The 20,744-nt window shown below is 41.5% G+C and overlaps 1 protein-coding gene across 1 annotated transcript in view; it reads right to left on the reverse strand.

Moving 5' to 3' along the window:
• The window catches only part of pld5 (phospholipase D family member 5), a 57,753-nt gene extending 43,466 nt beyond the window's left edge, over positions 1 to 14,287 (reverse strand). Inside the window, exon 1 of the mRNA XM_061988279.1 lies at positions 13,950 to 14,287. Within this exon, the coding sequence (XP_061844263.1) occupies positions 13,950 to 14,108 (159 nt within the window). The 5' untranslated portion in view covers positions 14,109 to 14,287. The remainder of the gene's footprint in view (positions 1 to 13,949) is intronic.
• Between the last annotated feature and the right edge of the window lie 6,457 nt (positions 14,288 to 20,744).

The following is a 20,744-nucleotide window of genomic DNA, read 5'->3' on the forward strand; positions in this document are numbered from 1 at the left end:
ATTCGGACTTCATCAGTGAATTTTCAGAGTTCGTTGCTGATTTAGTGACGCACGCCGACAATATAATCATAATGGGGGACTTTAATATCCATATGAATACCCCATCGGACCCTCAGTGCATGGCGCTCCAGACTATAATTGATAGCTGTGGTCTTACACAAATAATAAATGAACCTACGCATCGCAACGGTAATACGATAGATCTAGTGCTTGTCAGGGGCGTCACCACCTCCAAAGTTACGATACTCCCGTATACTAAAGTAATGTCCGATCATTACCATATAAAATTTGAAGTTCTGACTCATTGTCAACAAACTACTAATAATAATTACTATAGCAGCCGCAACATTAATGCTGCCACAACGATGACTCTTGCTGGCCTACTGCCTTCGGTAATGGCACCATTCCCAAATTATGTCGGCTGTATTGATAACCTCACTAACAACTTTAACGACGCCCTGCGCGACACCATTGATAGTATAGCACCGCTAAAACAAAAAAGAGCCCCTAAAAGGCGCACCCCATGGTTTACAGAAGAAACTAGAGCCCATAAATTATCGTGTAGAAAGCTGGAACACAAATGGCGCGCGACCAAGCTTGAGGTTTTCCATCAAGCATGGAGTGATAGTTTAATAACTTATAAACACATGCTTACCTTAGCTAAAGCTAAATATTACTCAAATCTCATCCACCTCAACAAAAATGATCCTAAATTTTTGTTTAGTACAGTAGCATCGCTAACCCAACAAGGGACTCCTCCCAATAGCTCCACCCACTCGGCAGATGACTTTATGAATTTATTTAATAAGAAAATTGAACTCATTAGAAAGGAGATTAAAGACAATGCATCCCAGCTACAACTGGGTTCTATTAACACAGATACAACTGTATCTACAACAGATACCGCCCTCCAAAATAGTTTCTTAACATTAGAGGAATTGTTAAGATGTGTTAAGGGGACAAAACAAACAACATGTTTACTTTACCCATTTCCTGGGAAACTTATCAAGGAGCTTTTTGTATTATTAGGTCCATCAGTGCTAAATATTATAAACTTATCACTTTCCTCTGGCACTGTTCCACTAGCATTCAAAAAAGCGGTTATTCATCCTCTGCTCAAAAGACCTAACCTCGATCCTGACCTCATGGTAAACTACCGGCCGGTGTCCCACCTTCCGTTTATCTCGAAAATCCTCGAAAAAATCGTCGCACAGCAGCTAAATGAACACTTAGTGTCTAACAATCTCTGTGAACCTTTTCAATCCGGTTTCAGGGCAAATCACTCTACGGAGACAGCCCTCGCAAAAATGACTAATGATCTACTGCTAACGATGGATTCTGATGCGTCATCTATGTTGCTGCTTCTTGATCATAGCGTTGCTTTCGATACCGTCGATCATAATATTTTATTAGAGCGTATCAAAACAGACTTAGCTTTGTCGTGGTTTAACTCTTATCTTACTGACAGGATGCAGTGCGTCTCCCATAACAATGTGACCTCGGACTATGTTAAGGTAACGTGCGGAGTCCCCCAGGGTTCGGTTCTTGGCCCTGCACTCTTTAGTATTTACATGCTGCCGCTAGGCGACATCATACGCAAATACGGTGTTAGCTTTCATTGTTATGCTGATGACACCCAACTCTACATGCCCCTAAAGCTGACCAACACGCCGGATTGTAGTCAGCTGGAGGCGTGTCTTAATGAAATTAAACAATGGACGTCCGCTAACTTCTTGCAACTCAACACTAAGAAAACGGAAATGCTGATTATCGGTCCTGCTAAACACCGACATTTATTTGATAATACCACCTTAACATTTGACAACCAAACAATTACACAAAGCGAATCAGTAAAGAATCTGGGTATTATCTTCGACCCAACTCTCTCGTTTAAGTCACACATTAAGACGGCCTTCTTTCATCTCCGTAATATCGCTAAAATTCGTTCTATTTTATCCACTAGCGACGCTGAGATCATTATTCATGCGTTCGTTACGTCTCGTCTCGATTACTGTAACGTTTTATTTTCGGGTCTCCCTATGTCTAGCATTAAAAGATTACAGTTGGTACAAAATGCGGCTGCTAGACTTTTGACAAGAACAAGAAAGTTTGATCATATTACGCCTATACTGGCTCACCTGCACTGGCTTCCTGTGCACTTAAGATGTGACTTTAAGGTTTTACTACTTACGTATAAAATACTACACGGTCTAGCTCCATCCTATCTTGCTGATTGTATTGTACCATATGTCCCAGCAAGAAATCTGCGTTCAAAGAACTCCAGCTTATTAGTGATTCCCAGAGCCCAAAAAAAGTCTGCGGGCTGTAGAGCGTTTTCTATTCGGGCTCCAGTACTATGGAATGCCCTCCCGGTAACAGTTAGAGATGCTACCTCAGTAGAAGCATTTAAGTCCCATCTCAAAACTCATTTGTATACTCTAGCCTTTGAATAGCCCCCTCTTTTTTTAGACAAGTTGATCTGCCGTTTCTTTTCTTTTCTCCTCTGCTCCCCCCTACCCCTTGTGGAAGGGGAGACACACAGGTCCGGTGGCCGTGGATGGGGTGCTGGCTGTCCGGGGTCGGGACCCGGGGTGGACCGCTCGCCTGTATATCGGTTGGGAACATCTCTGCGCTGCTGACCCGTCTCCGCTCGGGATGGTTTCCTGCTGCCCCCACTGTGGACTGGACTCTTACTGTTATGCTGGATCCACTATGGACTGTACTCTCACAATATTATGTTAGACCCACTCGACATCCATTGCTTTCGGTCTCCCCTAGAGGGGGGGTTACCCACATATGCGGTCCTCTCCAAGGTTTCTCATAGTCATTCACATCGACGTCCCACTGGGGTGAGTTTTTCCTTGCCCTTATGTGGGCTCTGTACCGAGGATGTTGTTGTGGCTTGTGCAGCCCTTTGAGACACTTGTGATTTAGGGCTATATAAATAAACATTGATTGATTGATTGATATATATATATATATATATATATATATATATATATATATATATATATATATATATATATATATATATACATATATATATATATATATATATATATATATATATATATATATATATATATATATATATATATATATATAAAATAAATACATATATATATATACATATAGCTAGAATTCACTGAAAGTCAAGTATTTTTTGTCTGTTATATATATATATATATATATACACATATATATATATATATATATATATATATATATATATATATATATATATATATATATATATATATATATATACATATATATATATATATATATATATATATATATATGTATATATATATATATATATATATATATATATATATATACACAGTATATAAATGAAATACTTGACTTGGTGAATTCTAGCTGTAAATATACTCCTCCCCTCTTAACCCTGCCCCCAACCACGCCCCTGCACCCCCCCACCCCCCACCCCCACCCCCACCCACCACCTCCCAAAATCGGAGGTCTCAAGGTTGGCAAGTATGCAGGGCCCCCTCTTACCTTGATGCTGAATGTACACTATATTGCCAAAAGTATTTGGCCACCTGTCTTGACTCACATATGAACTTGAAGTGCCATCCCATTCCTAACCCATAGGGTTCAATATGATGTCGGTCCAGCTTTTGCAGCTATTACAGCTTCAACTCTTCTGGGAAGGCTGTCCACAAGGTTGAAGAGTGTGTTTATAGGAATTTTGGACCATTCTTCCAAAAGTGCATACTGATGTTGGTCGACAAGGCCGGTCTCTGAGTCTCCGTTCAAATTCATCCTAAAGGTGTTCAGGTCAGGACTCTGTGCAGCCCAGTCAAGTTCATCCACACCAGACTCTGTCATCCATGTCTTTATGGACCTTGCTTTGTGCACAGTCATGTTGGAAGAGGAAGGAGTCCGCTCCAAACTTTTCCACAAGGTTGGGAGCATGAAATTGTCCAAAATGTTTTGGTATCTTGGAACATTCAAAGTTCCTTTCACATGAACTAAGGGGCCAAGCCCAACTCCTGAAAAACAACCCCACACCATAATTCCTCCGCTGAGCCCTCTGTCAGTTTACGTGGCCTACCACTTCGTGCCCGGGTTGCTGTTGTTCCCAAACTCTTCCATTTTCTTATAATAAAGCAGACAGTTGACTTTGGAATATTTAGGAGCGAGGACATTTCCCGACTGGATTTGTTGCACAGGTGGCATCCTATGACACTTCCACGCTGGAAATCACTGAGCTCCTGAGAGCGGCCCATTCTCTGACAAATGTTTGTAGAAACAGTCTCCATGCCTAAGTGCTTGATTTTATACACCTGTGCCCGGGCCAAGTGATTAGGACACCTGATTCTGATCATTTGGATGGGTGGCCAAATACTTTTGGCAATATAGTGTATTGTGCATGTAAGGCAATCACCATTCTCTTTTAAAATGTGTATGGCACAGATTCGTTGGATTTGCAGTATCTCTTATGAAAAAACTGTTTTGGTTTTGGCACAATTCAGTTTTGGTCTGAACTTTAGAAACCTATTACTAACAAACACCAAGGTAGCAATATGATGACAATGAACCAAAGGGCAATGTGTCATATTTGGACAACAACTCCCCTCTGGGGGGCGGGAAATGAATTAGAATAACGAGACTGTATTCAGTCATGCTGAATGATTAATATTAGTACTGGAGGTGGGAAGCTTGAAAGGATGCATTAAGCCTCCATAGAGCTTCACAATACTGCCTCACATTAACCCACCGGGAGCAGCAATACATTCTGTTAGCAACCTTGAAGGGTTTTGCAAACACAAACTACTTTTTGTCACACACTGCATTGAACATAAATGATTTATTTTCGCTTGGCTTTTTAAGTATACTGATAATATAAACGTAATGATTCATCCGTCATAAGAATCCATTCAAGAGGACCTATGATGATTTTAACCTACATTTCAATCTAAAAGAAAACGGAAATGCTGATTATCGGTCCTATTTAATAATAAATAAAATTTGACGACCAAACAATTACACAAAGTGGCTCGGTAAAAATTCTGGGTATTATCTTCTACCCAACTCTCTCGTTTGAGTCACACATTAAGAGTAGAGATGTATAAATGCGTTAAAATGTAATATCGGAAATTATCGGTATCGTTTTTTTTTAATTATTGGTATTGGTTTTTTTTGTTGTTTTTTTAAATTTTATTTATTTATTTTTTATTAAATCAACATAAAAAACACAAGATACACTTACAATTCGTGCACCAACCCAAAAAATCTCCCTCCCCCATTTACACTCATTCACACAAAAGGGTTGTTTCTTTCTGTTATTAATATTCTGGTTCCTACATTATATATCAATATATATCAATACAGTCTGCAAGGGATACAGTCCGTAAGCACACATGATTGTGCGTGCTGCTGGTCCACTGATAGTACTAACCTTTAACAGTTAATTTGACAAATTTTCATTAATTACTAGTTTCTATGCAACTGTTTTTATATTGTTTTACTTTCTTTTTTATTCAAGAAAATGTTTTTAATTTATTTTTCTAATTTTATTTTATTTTTTAAAAAAGTACCTTATCTTCACCATACCTGGTTGTCCAAATTAGGCATAATAATGTGTTAATTCCACGACTGTATATATCGGTTGATATCGGTATCGGTAATTAAAGATTTGGACAATATCGGAATATCGGATATCGGCAAAAAGCCATTATCGGACATCCCTATTTAAGAGTGTTACTAAAACAGCCTTCTTTCATCTCCGTAACATCGATAAAATTAATTCCATTCTGTCCACCAGCGACGCTGAGATCATTATTCATGCGTTCGTTACTTCTCGTCTCGATTACTGTAACCTATTATTTTCGGGCCTCCCTATGTCCATCCATCCATCCATATTCTACCGCTTGTCCCTTTCGGAGTCTAGCATTAAAATATTACAGTTGGTACAAAATGCGGCTGCTAGACTTTTGACAAGAACAAGAAAGTTTGATCATATTACGCCTATACTGGCTCACCTGCACTGGCTTCCTGTGCACTTAAGATGTGACTTTAAGGCAGTGGTTCTTAACCTTGTTGGAGGTACCGAACCCCACCAGTTTCATATGTGCATTCACCGAACCCTTCTTTAGTGAAAAATAAAATGTTTTTTTTTTTTCAAATTCAAGACAAAGTTATATGTTTTTGGTAACACTTTAGTATGGGGAACATATTCTAAGTAACAAAGACTTAATTTAGAGTTATTTGGACACTAGGGGAACATATTCTAAGTAATAAAGACTTAATTTAGAGTTATTTGGTTAGGGTTAGGGTCAGGGTTAGAGGGTTAGGGTTATAATAAGGCCATGCCGAATAAGGCATTAATAAGTACTTAATAATGACTAGTTAAGAGCCAATATGTTACTAATTTGCATCTTAATAAGGAACTAATTAATGGTGAATATGTTCCCCATACTAAAGTGTTACCATGTTTTTTTACTGGTGCACAAAATGAACCGTGCATGAACATCACCTTGTTCAAACAACAAAACCAACACAGTGCATAAACTCACAACAAATTACACACCTGCAAACCAGTCAGCTGTTGCCGTATCCGTAATACGCCGATAGAGAGAAGTTTGTATTTACACGATGAGTTGGGTGTGTCTTGACCTCCGCCGAACCCCTGAGGCCGACTCACCGAACCCCTAGGGTTCGATCGAACCCAGGTTAAGAACCACTGCTTTAAGGTTTTACTACTTACGTATAAAATACTAAACGGTCTAGCTCCATCCAATCTTGCTGATTGTATTCTACCATACGTCCCGGCAAGAAATCTGCGTTCTAAGAACTACGGCTTATTAGTGATTCCCAGAGCCCCAAAAAAGTCTGCGGGCTATGGAGCGTTTTCTATTCAGAATAGTTGTTTTATTGCCATTGTTTGAGAACGGGTTCACAAACTAGGAATTTTGCAACCGTGCAACATAAAACACATTTAACACAGAATAGAATAACATGAGCTGTAACTGAGCTATCAGATCTTGTTATTGAGATATTGTTATTGTTATTGTTATTATTCGGGCTCCAGTACTCTGGAATGCCCTCCCGGTAACAGTTAGAGATGCTACCTCAGTAGAAGCATTTAAGTCCCATCTTAAAACTCATTTGTATACCGTATTTTCTGCACTATTAGCCGCACCTAAAAACCACACATTTTCTCAAAAGCTGACAGTGCGGCTTATAACCCGGTGCGCTTTATATATGGATTAATATTAAGATTCATTTTCATAAAGTTTAGGTCTCGCAACTACGGTAAACAGCCGCCATCTTTTTTCCCCGTAGAAGAGGAAGCGCTTCTTCTTCTACGGTAAGCAACCGCCAAGGTAAGCACCCGCCCCCATAGAAGAGGAAGCGCTTCTTCTTCTACTGTAAGCAACCACCCGCCCCCATAGAAGAAGAAGAAGCGCGCGGATATTACGTTTCATTTCCTTTGTGTGTTCCATGTTGATATACGACTCCATGCGTGCCCACATCACAGATGGTGTCAAAAAACAAGTGAAGCACACAAATACAGCACTCGCCGTCATTCCGGGTGGATTAACCAAAGAACTCCAACCGCTCGATATTGGTGTCAACAGGGCATTTAAAGCACGACTGCGAACGGCGTGGGAACAATGGATGACTGAAGGCGAACACACCTTCACTAAGACAGGGAGACAGCGCCGGACGACATACGCCAACATCTGCCAGTGGATCGTAAATGCCTGGGCGGATATTTCGGTCACAACTGTGGTCCGAGCTTTCCGGAAGTCAATGACTTCGACGCAAGCAATTTTTCAGGACTTGTGCAGATCCCAAATACGGATCAGCAGGAACCAGAAGGTAATAAAAGTTTATTTTGCATAATATTGCGAAACAAAACGCTAGATAATATGCCTTACCTTAAACCCACACAATAATAATACTCGCATGTTGAAGCACAGTACAATCCATCAAGCGGTGCGGCTTCATAGTTTACCAATGTCGTACTAAAACATGTTGATAGATTTTTGAGCGCCGTGTGTAATGTTCTATATTTTCAATGGAACATACAAAATGTTGGTGTTGTTTACTTAGACTTAGACAAACTTTATTGATCCACAAGAAAAATTGTTCCACGCAGTAGCTCAGTTACAAAGGATGGAAAGTGTAAGGATGGAAAGGATAATGCAGGTATAAAGTAGACTAAACATGTACCGTAGTAGCAATATAAAATATAACATATGTAATATTTACATATTATATGTACAGTATATAATATATACTGATATATTATACTTTTATATAATATATACAATATATAACAATTACCATGTACAATACTACAGTATATGTAACAGCTGCAGCAAAAAAAAGGGCTAGTAGATCCAACAGAAAATATACATTATGAACAAAGAGAGGTATCTAACATAGAAGCAGTCAGGTAATAGACAGATATCATCTATTGCTGTATGGCGAGTGATTATACAGCTGGATGGAGTGTGGAGTACTTGAGTCATATTGCAGTCTACACGTATCTCTTATGTTTGACTGCCATCTACTGGTCACACTAATCATTTCACCATGTACCAAATAAAACCAGAATTATTCCGTACATCAGGCGCACCGGGTTAGGAGGCGCACTGTCGAGTTTTGAGAGAGAAAAAAAATGATTTTAAGTGCGCCTTATAGTCCGGAAAATATGGTACATTAAAAAAGTCCTGATTATGTGATATTGTAATATTCAAATGTATTTTTAAATGGCCCGTAAATGACAAAAATAAGTGGTCGAACTGTGTGTGGTAGCAAAGAGGGAAGTGGTGATCAATATTGCTCTGAGACAACAAAGCTCAGCCACATGTCTTGTGCTGCACCTGATGCACTCAGGCTTCGTACACCCTTTCCATGGCCAAATTCAAACACTTTTTAAGGACTTTCAAGATCAATTTTCCAGTTTTTCCAGTACCCTTCAAAAGGCGAAAACCAGTGTGTATCAATCTATAGCCTTGTTGTTTTTTGATTGATTGATTGATTGAGACTTTTATTGTGTTATGTTTGAGGTCACCAAATGCTGTCTGTAGGAAAAATAAGGGAAATCTGCTAGAACCTAAGCCTAACATTGAACCAGCAGTTATCATTAACTGAATAGGGCATAGAAAATGAAGGAGTGTTTCTGTAGACTATTCAATGTCATTGGTGTATGCAAATGTTGTTTATTTGTTTGTTTGTATCATCATCATTCATGTATACATCATTCCTTACAAGAAATAACATTAATTATTATTTTTTACTTGTTTGTTTGTATCATAATTCAAGCATACATCCTGTTCATTAAAACGACAACCTGATGCACCACTGTCCTCTTGGGGGCGACACACATGACAACAACCTAATGCAGTGGTTCTCAAACTTTTTTTGTCATCCCCCACAAGGGCGAGTTTTCAAGCCAAACCTGCCCCCATCGCCCCAACAGAACGCTAATGCCAAGCTTAACATTTTCAAATTTATTGAACATCAAGTAACATCAAGTTGTATACATTCAAACTCAATAACATAAAATAACATCAAGTTCAATAATAAATCAAATAACTGTGCAGCTGTGGTATAACTTGCCCATCCATCCATCCATTTCTACCGCTTATTCCCTTTGGGGTCGCGGGGGGCGGTGGAGCCTATCTCAGCTACAATCGGGCGGAAGGCAGGGTACACCCTGGACAAGTCGCCACCTCATCGCAGGGCCAACACAGATAGACAGACAACATTCACACTCACATTCACACACTAGGGCCAATTTAGTGTTGCCAATCAACCTATCCCCAGGTGCATGTCTTTGGAGGTGGGAGGAAGCCGGAGTACCCGGAGGGAACCCACGCAGTCACGGGGAGAACATGCAAACTCCACACAGAAAGATCCCGAGCCGGGGATTGAACCCAAGACTACTCAGGACCTTCGTATTGTGAGGCAGATGCACAAACCCCTCTACCACCGTGCTGCCTGGTATAACTCGCATCAAGTTCAATAATAAATAAAATAACTTGCATCAAGTTCAATAATAAATAAAACAAAAGTGTTATAACTTGCATCAAGTTCAATAATAAATCAAAAAAAGTGTTATAACTCGCATCAAGTTCAATAATAAATCAAATAAAAGTGTTATAACTTGCATCAAGTTCAATAATAAATCAAATAAAAGTGTTATAACTTGCATCAAGTTCAATAATAAATCAAATAAAAGTGTTATAACTTGCATCAAGTTAAATAATAAATCAAATAACTTGCATCAAGTTCAAAATAAATAAAATAAAAGTGTCACTTTGCAATCTTTGCAAAAAAAAAAAGGAGGAGCTATGCATTTGGCAAGACAGGGCAAGTGACAGCACTTTGCCCCGGAGAGCCACCTTGCTTCACTGTGAAACACATACTTGCCAACCCTCCCGGATTTTCCGGGAGACTCCCGAAGTTCAGCGCTTCTCCCGAAAACCTCCCGGGACAAATTTTCTCCCGAAAATCTCCCGAAATTCAGGCGTACCTGAGTGACGTGTCGACAGCATGTTTTCACGTCCGCTTTCCCACAATATAAACAGCGTGCCTGCCCAATCACGTTATAACTGTAGAATGATCGAGGGCGAGTTCTTGGTTTCTTATGTGGGTTTATTGTTAGGCAGTTTCATTAACGTCCTCCCATCATGGCAACAACACACAACAACAGCAGTCACGTTTTCGTCTACCGTAAAGCAGTTCGTCTGCCGTAAACAGCAATGTTGTGACACTCTTAAACAGGGCAATAATGCCATCTACTGTACATGCATATGTAACATTAACATCTAGGGCTTTTAGAGAGTGCAGTGCACAACTGCGCACACAACAAGGAGACGAAGCAGAATACATCATCAGAGAGGGTGTTCAGCATGGTTAGAAAAATAATGACAGAGAATAGAACAGGGATGGACAATTCAACCCTTAACTCAACAATGAGTAGATGAGTGTTATGTGTGTGTATATGTGTAAATAAATGAACACTGAAATTCAAGTATTTCTCTTATTTATATGTATATATATATATATATATATATATATATATATATATATATATATATATATATATATATATATATATATATATATATATAGCTAGAATTCACTGAAAGTCAAGTATTTCTTATATATATATATATATATATATATATATATATATATATATATATATATATATATATATATATATATATGTGTGAAATACTTGACTTATTTCTTATATATATATATATATATATATATATATATATATATATATATATATATATATATATATATATATATATATATATATATATATATATATATATGTGTGTGTGAAATACTTGACTTGGTCAATTCTAGCTGTAAATATACTCCTCCCCTCTTAACCACACCCCCACCTCCCGAAATCGGAGGTCTCATGGTTGGCAAGAATGGTGAAACAGCACGGCTGTATGATCAGCTCCCATTTCCTCACACAGTGCAGAGAACAGTCGCGCTTTCAGTGGTCGTGTTTTGATCAAATTTACCGCGCTCACATCTGTTAAAACCTCATTGAGTTCGGGGCTGAGCTGCCTTGACGCGAGTGCTTCCCGGTGAATGACACAGTGTGTCCAATGCGCATTTGGCGCAACCCTCTTTATTAGAGCCTGCAGCTTGTTTCTTGACCCTGCCATGGTCATTGCGCCATCAGAGCAAAAGCCCACACAGTTTTCCCATTTAAGGTCGTGTTCTTTGAGGAAACTGTCCATTATATTGAACAGCTCATCAGCAGAGGCTCTATTTTTGATGTATTTTCAAAAATACGGGAGGGAATTTCACTTTAATTTTTTTTTTTTTTTTTTTTTTTTTTTAGATTATTTTTTTTTTTTACTATGCTTTCATTTTCTGTACACACTGTGAATCACTTTGTGATTCACAGTGTGTAGCGGATTTCACAGACAGAATCACAAAGTGATTTACAGTGTGTACAGAAAATGAAAGCATAGTAAAAAAAAAAAACAATCTAAAAAAAAAACCCTGCCATGGTCATTGCGCCATCAGAGCAAAAGCCCACACAGTTTTCCCATTTAAGGTCGTGTTCTTTGAGGAAACTGTCCATTATCTTGAACAGCTCATCAGCAGAGGCTCTATTTTTGATGTATTTTCAAAACAGCAAATCCTCGCACAGTGACTCGCTATTCACAAAGCGGACGTATGCGATGAACAGGCAGTCTTTATTGCTGTCAGTAGCTTCGTCCACTTGTAAAGCAAAACGACTTTCTTTTCATTTGTCTTCGAGTTGTTCCTCAAGATCACTTGCAATGTCGCATGCAGGGCCGGCCCGTGGCATAGGCCGTATAGGCAAATGCTAAGGGCGCCGTCCATCAGGGGGCGCCATGCCAGTGCCACAAATGTTGGAGAAAAAAAAGAAAAGAAAAAAAAGTTGTTACTATTATTTCTAAATACAAAAAAATAATCTCACGTTAATTAAAATGCAAAGTAAAGCCTATTTAATAGAAATATTATTTGTTACAACATTACGCCCCCCCTCCTCCCCCCGCACGGTGCGCCCCCTCCCTTCCCGTATCATGACTCTTTTTGGACGTCACCACATCAAAAAATCAACACAAGATGTCAAAACGGCCAAAACTGTCAGGTGCCCAGGGAAGAAAAAAGAGAAAAGAAGAGGAGAAACGAGAAAAAACAGAGGTAGCAGGTAGGTAACGTTAGCCTACATGAAATTATTTGTCTGTTACAGAATGTGATAGTAACCTAGCTTTTTAGCATTAAGCTAATGTTACATGATTCGGCAATTGCTAATCAATAAATAGCTAGTTCTGTTTTAACGTCGGGTTAATATTGTGGAGGGGGCTAAATTGTTATGGAAAATAATAATGTAACGTTAGGTAATTACAGTACTCCCACCTTACATTCCTCAGGGACATTTGTATTAGATCTTTTAAGCAGGTGTTTTTTGTTTACATTGTTATTGCCTTCTGGTTAGCCAATGTTTGCCCTGCAGGTAATAGTCACTTTTCCACCCCTTTATATATTAGGTATAGTTGTAAGTAAAAAAAAAAGGTCAAAGACAAAGCTATTCGGGTTCTTGTGAGTATATACACTTCACTGCCGATGTGGGGGGGGGGCGCCACCTAAAATCTTGCCTAGGGCGCCAGATTGGTTAGGGCCGGGCCTGGTCGCATGTACTGTACGTCTCGCAAATGTGTCGTTTGACAGTGGGACAGCTTTTCATTTTGCTGCGCTTGTCTCGTCAAGTTTGTTCCGCTTAGCCCCGCCCCCATTAGTTACTGTTGCTATGTCCGTCAAACTTTTGCTCCTACCTAGAAATTTAAAGCCGACAGAAAAAATAAGTAATTTACATTTATTTATATAGCGGATTTCACAGACAGAATCACAAAGTGATTTACAGTGTGTACAGAAAATGAAAGCATAGTAAAAAAAAAAAAAAAATCTAAAAAAAAAAAAAAAAAAAAAAAAATTAAAGTGAAATTCCCTCCCGTTCCTCGCGCCCCACCTGTCATGTCTCTATTCTCCACCAGTGGGGCGCGCCCCACACTTTGAGAAACGCTGACCTAATGTAAGGGCTCGTGCAAAGCCAACAGATCAAGCGTGTAGCTTTCATTTTTAAGGAAATCTATTTGAGGAGCCTATTGAGTCAGACTGCTGAGAAATATGATGAACATTTCCAAGCATTTACAAGCACTTCACCCAAAATTCCAGCATTTTTCAAACCTCGAAAACACAACATTAAAATCCAAGCATTTTCAAGGTTTTTAAACACCCGTGCAAACCCTGTGCATTGCACGAAAACCTGCCTCCATGTCACACTTCTACACTGAATAGACGCTTTCCTCTCATTTTACAGGCTTGTATGAAAGTGTTAACGATCAAACCATTAAATGTCCCTGGCAAAAAAAAAGCACATTAAAGAGTATTCTTACCTTCTCTAGTTTGTCTTTGCGGCGCAGAAAGATGGTGGCAGAGTAACCCTGTTGCTGAGCAGCGCTAAAGCCGCTGTTTTTCACGTGGGACAAATCAGGCAGGAGACCTGGGGGAACCTCCTGATGCCCCCTCGCCCTTGGATCATGTGACACTTCCATGGATGGCCCTGTGTGTCTGCGTCTGGGCCCTGCAGGGCCACAGGCTGTCTGACACAGGCGGGAATACTGTCACTCCTGTCCTCCTTGGCTTTTTTTCTAGCTGTCATTTAGTGCTGAATCAGCCACAAGTCATGTTTTTTTTTCTTTCTCTCAGACGTCTGACTTGCAGGCTGCTCCATTCCCCGTGCTCTGTTTGTGGCCAGAGCACCAACGCCTCTTTTCACTCCCTCGGACTTGTGAGGGAGGGCCTGTCTGTGTCTGCCTGTGTGTGTGTGTGTGTGTGTGTGTGTGTGTGTGTGTGTGTATATATCTAGTTGGTCTACAAGGCGGGATGGGAGGGGTATGCAGTTGGTCTCTGCCAAACACTCCCTGGACAAGATGAAAAAGCAACAGGAGATGCTGTACTTGCAGAAACTGCATAATAACAAGATGAGATAGGAATATTAGAGACTCAATGAAATGCACACAAAATGAAACCTAATTTACTCAAACAGAGTAGTGTGTGCTGCAGCAACATTAGACCGAGTCGTCGTCACCCCAAGAAACCCTGTCGGGAGAGGCGCCGTATATGCCTGCTCAGGAAGATTGGAGATTGTTACAGCTTGCATAATTCATGGCTACAAAAAGGTGCTCGTGCAAAAAGTCTTTAGTGCACTGTATGCACAGCGGACATAAAAGTAGACATGTTAAATGCAGTTTTTGTTACGAGTGTACAGTAGGAAGAGACGGCAAAGACAGGACGGATGGCGTATAAGCTCTATTTATTTATATATATGTATATATATATATATATTTATTTATATATATATATATATATATATGTCTTAATAAGGTTACCCAAAAAATAGTGCTCGATACCGTAGTAGAGCGCAATATATGTATGTGTGGGAAAAAAAATCACAAGACTATTTCATCTCTACAGGCCTGTTTCATGAGGGGTTCCCTCAATCATCAGGAGATTTTAATGGGAGCATTCACATACCATGGTTTATATAGGGCACAGAGTGGGTGGGTACAGGCTGGCGTAGGGGCGTGGTGATTGGCTCATGTGTTACCTAGGAGGTGTTTCCGTCTGTGGCGGCATGCTGATACAATTTTGCTGCGCTTGTTGAGGGATGACAGGTCTGGACGGTATATAATGAACAGTTTTTCTTTCAAGCATAGGTTGCATCTTTTATTACCACTATTGTAAGGTGTGCTGGATGCAAGAATTTTCCATGTTATTGAATATTCAACATTATTGTCTTTGAGGTCCCAAATGTGTTTGCTGAGTTCTGTGGTATTCCGCAGGTTTTGGTTCCTGAAAGAAGCCTTGTGATTGTTCCATCTGGTTTTAAACTCTCCCTCGGTTAATCCTACATATGTGTCGGATGTGTTAATGTCCTTGCGTGTTACCTTAGATTGGTAAACAACTGATGTTTGTAAGCACCCCCCGTTGAGAGGGCAATCAGGTTTCTTGCGGCAGTTGCAGCCTTTGTTGGTTTTGGGGTCGCTCTGTCCGGGGGCCGACGGCTCATTTGCAATTGTTTTGTTGTGGTTTGAGATAATTTGTCGTATATTGTTCATACAGCTGTAACATTTGCAATTGTTTTGTTGTGGTTTGAGATAATTTGTCGTATATTGTTCATACAGCTGTAGCTCAACTGTTGTGGTTTGAGATAATTTGTTGTATATTGTTCATACGGCTGTAACATTTGCAATTGTTTTGTTGTGGTTTGAGATAATTTGTCGTATATTGTTCATACAGCTGTAGCTCAACTGTATGAACAATATACGACAAATTATCTCAAACCACAACAAAACAATTGCAAATGTTACAGCTGTATGAACAATATACGACAAATTATCTCAAACCACAACAAAACAATTGCAAATGAGCCGTCGGCCCCCGGACAGAGCGACCCCAAAACCAACAGAGGCTGCAACTGCCGCAAGAAACCTGATTTCCCTCTCAACGGGGGGTGCTTACAAACATCAGTTGTTTACCAATCTAAGGTAACACGCAAGGACATTAACACATCCGACACATATGTAGGATTAACCGAGGGAGAGTTTAAAACCAGATGGAACAATCACAAGGCTTCTTTCAGGAACCAAAACCTGCGGAATACCACAGAACTCAGCAAACACATTTGGGACCTCAAAGACAATAATGTTGAATATTCAATAACATGGAAAATTCTTGCATCCAGCACACCTTACAATAGTGGTAATAAAAGATGCAACCTATGCTTGAAAGAGAAACTGTTTATTATTTACCGTCCAGACCTGTCATCCCTCAACAAGCGCAGCGAAATTGTATCAGCATGCCGCCACAGACGGAAACACCTCCTAGGTAACACATGAGCCAATCACCACCCCCCTACGCCAGCCTGTACCCACCCACTCTGTGCCCTATATAAACCATGGTATGTGAATGCTCCCATTAAAATCTCCTGATGATTGAGGGAACCCCTCATGAAACAGGCCTGTAGAGATGAAATAGTCTTGTGATTTTTTCCCACAAATACACACATATATATATATATATATATATATATATATATATATATATATATATATATATATATATATATATATATATATATATATATAAAAATAAGAAATAATAATATTAATAAACAAGGGTATGGAGTGTGACTAAGCCAAAAGGGTGTGTATGTGTGCGACTATGTGTGAGAATTAACTGCTGAGTGTTACCGTGAGTGTTAGCGATAGCGAGGCACAGCAGGTCCGTGTCCAGGCGGGCGGTCGAGATCCAAGCCAGGGAAGCAGAGGGAACGCGGGAAGATGAGACACACTGCTCGTAACGTGGGAACAAAGGCAGGCTGCAGGGAGGACGGCAAGGAAGGACACGAGACAATTCAACGCGACGGTGGAGAAACACAGAGAGAGAATGCATGGAGCTTGTTTAGTCGGCTTACTGTACTGGAACAGATGACTACATTCTGGCGCGGGAAAGCAGGTAGTGCAGGCTTATGAAGGCAGGTCCTCTGATCAGCCAAAGATGCACTGGTTGCTGGTGATTGGTTGCAGCCGCTTGCTGCCGCCGGACTGACACGCGCCTGGCATGCTCCTTGAAGTGCGCTCAGCGCAGCGCACACATGAATGCACACTGACATGCGCACGGGCCGTGAGAGTTTTGTATTCAATGTTTTCTTCACAAATTGTAAAAAAAAGAGTTTACGATTCAAAACTAAAAGGAAGTGGTTGATTTTTTATTATTTTTTAACTTCATATCAATGTAATATTGATACCAAGTATATTGCATCATAATAATATCCCATCTTAAAACTCATTTGTATACACTAGTCTTTAAATAGACCCCCCTTTTAGACCAGTTGATCTGCCGTCTCTTTTCTGCTCTGCCCCCCTCTCCTGCGTGGAGAGATTATTAGGTGACCATAGATTTTGCACTCATCTGTGCATCAGTTGATGACGTCTCTGCGATGCTGACTTGCGGGTCACCGGGGCCACCCTCTGGAGCCAGGCCCGAGGTTGGGGCACGATGGCGAGCGCCTGGTGGCCGGGCCTGTCCCCATGGGTCCCGGCCGGGCACAGCCCGAAGAGGCAACGTGGGTCCCCCCTCCAATGGGCTCACCACCCATAGCAGGGGCCATAGAGGTCGGGTGCAATGTGAGCTGGGCGGCAGCCGAAGGCAGGGCACTTGGCGGTCCGATTCTCGGCTACATAAGCTAGCTCTTGGGACGTGGAACGTCACCTCGCTGGGGGGGAAGGAGCCTGAGCTAGTGCGCGAGCTAGAGAGAGAGAGAAGTTCCGGCTGGATATAGTCGGACTCACCTCGACGCACAGCAAGGGCTCTGGAACCAGTTCTCTCGAGAGGGGCTGGACTCTCTTCCACACTGGCGTTGCACGCAGTGAGAGGCGACGAGCTGGGGTAGCAATTCTTGTTGCCCCCCGGATCAAAGCCTGCACGTTGGAGTTCAACCCAGTAGTAGTTGTGTCATCGGATTTGTGGCCTCATGTTTTGGACACTCAAGTGAAGAGAGGGGCGGAGCTTTCTACCGGTCACCACCTGGTGGTGAGTTGACTGCGATGGTGGGGAAGGATGCCGGACAGACCCGGCAGGCCCAAACGCATTGTGAGGGTCTGCTGGGAACATCTGGCAGAGTCTCCTGTCAGAGAGAGTCTCAATTCCCACCTCCAGAAGAACTTTGAACATGTCACGAGGGAGGTGCTGGACATTGAGTCCGAGTGGACCATGTCCCACACCTCTATTGTTGAGGCGGCTGATTGGAGCTGTGGCCGCAAGGTAGTTGGTGCCTGTCTGGCGGTAATCCCAGACCCCGTTGGTTTACACCGGCGGTGAGGGATGCCGTCAAGCTGAAGAAGGAGTCCTATCGGGTTCTTTTGGCTCATAGGACTCCAGAGGCAGCGGACAGGTACCGACAGGCCAAGCGGTGTGCGGCTTCAGCAGTCGATGAGGCAAAAACTCGGACATGGGAGGGATTCGGGGAAGCCATGGAAAACGACTTCCGGACAGCGTCGAAGCGATTCTGGACCACCATACGCCGCCTCAGGAAGGTGAAGCAGTGCACTGTCAACACTGTGTATGGTGCGGATGGTGTTCTGCTGACCTCGACTGCGGATGTTGTGGATCGGTGGAGGGAATACTTCGAAGATCTCCTCAATCCCACCAACACGTCTTCCTATGAGGAAGCAGTGCCTGGGGAATCTGTGGTGGGCTCTCCCATTTCTGGGGATGAGGTTGCTGAGGTAGTTAAAAAGCTCCTCGTGGCAAGGCCCTGGGGGTGGATGAGATCCGCCCGGAGTTCCTTAAGGCTCTGGATGCTGTGGGGCTGTCTTGGTTGACCTGACTCTGCAACATCGCGTGGATATCGGGGGAGGTACCTCTGTATTGGCAGACCGGGGTGGTGGTTCCTCTCTTTAAGAAGGGGAACCGGAGGGTGTGTTCCAACTATCGTGGGATCACACGCCTCAGCCTTCCCGGTAAGGTATATTCAGGTGTACTGGAGAGGAGGCTACGCCGGATAGTCGAACCTCGGATTCAGGAGGAACAGTGTGGTTTTCGTCCTGGTCGTGGAACTGTGGACCAGCTTTATACTCTCAGCAGGGTCCTTGAGGGTGCATGGGAGTTTGCCCAACCAGTCTACATGTGCTTTGTGGACTTGGAGAAGGCATTCGACCGTGTCCCTTGGGAAGTCCTGTGAAGAGTGCTCAGAGAGTATGGGGTATCGGACTGTCTGATTGTGGCGGTCCGCTCCCTGTACGATCAGTGTCAGAGCTTGGTCCGCATTTTATAATTATTTTATTTTTAGTTTTGCCTTCTTGTAACTTTGAATTGCCTTGTGTACGAATTGTGCTTTATAAAGAAACTTGACTTGCCTTGAGATAAATCATCCCAAAATTATGCACAACCTCCCAACCTCCAATCCTTCCCTGCACATTTTGGCCAAATGTAATTTGATCAGTGGTGTACCGTCAGGGCCAGCAAGGCCTTCTCTGCTGGCCTAACATAACCAGAAATCATGATCATAATTAAAGATAAAAGTATTGTTTAATTTACTTTCCCTAAATATCTAAAAGTATTCATATTCTCTTCATGTCATATTATGACCCTTCCAGTGCTGTTGTTTTTAGTTTTAGTTTGTATCCAATCAGAATTCAGCTAGCTTATGTTGCCATGCTGTACCAAATCTGCCCGGGGCCTTCAGAATCAACGATGCAGGCGTCTTTGCACTGTAAGTGAACGGACACATACAGTTGATAGATAATTGCAATAGCCAATCAGATCACGAGTTGTTGTCAGTAAGGCCTTCTAGATGGCCTCACGTTGAACGTGACATTTACTCGTCCTCTGATTGGATACTCAGCAGGTCCGTTAGTGGTTGAATTTGAGAACACGTAGAGTTGATAGACTGTTGCGATAGCCAATCAGATCACAAGTTGTTGACAATAGCCTATCTAAGTAGCCTGATGTTAACGAGACTGTGATTGGATACTCACTTGTCATTCCAAAGTGAGTATCCATTCACAAGTTGCAATTTAGCAGGAAGCAGGAAGTGTTGCACCGTAGCCATACCGGGCTAGCAGAGAAATCACCGATACTCACTTTTTTAATCCACAAAGAAGGAGAACAAAACGTTGATTAGGTGGACATATATATATTTGCAAAGCCATTTTCAAGAAGGATATTTAAAGAGAAACTACATCTTGTGAGACGATGTTGGCCAACCCCGGAAGCTAGCTCAGCTGTCCCGGCGATGAAATGGGGAAATGCCTGCCATTTCCACTCGAATCAACCGACTACGAGCGGCCCCACTGGCTTATACGGTGTCGAATGGGTTCTACAAATTGAGAGTTCAAATATTTTATTTCTTTATTTTTTCACGTTTTATATATTTTTTGCAATTTTAATTTTGACAGTACCACATAAGATATGTTTTAAATGCTGACGCGGGTTTATTGATGTTTTAATGCGCCAGAAAATAACCTGTTTTGTACACTGTTGAGGTGGTTCAACTCCAAGTAGTGCGGAAATGTGTTCCTGTACAGTATTGCTCCAGCAATGGTCATGTGGTGACATCAATGATGGTATTTTGAGAGGTAATCTCTGAAGTGGGACATCACTGAAGGCCTAGGTGGGAAACGCAC

The sequence above is a fragment of the Nerophis lumbriciformis genome, linkage group LG27 (genome assembly GCF_033978685.3).
Source record: "Nerophis lumbriciformis linkage group LG27, RoL_Nlum_v2.1, whole genome shotgun sequence".
Lineage (NCBI taxonomy): Eukaryota > Metazoa > Chordata > Actinopteri > Syngnathiformes > Syngnathidae > Nerophis > Nerophis lumbriciformis.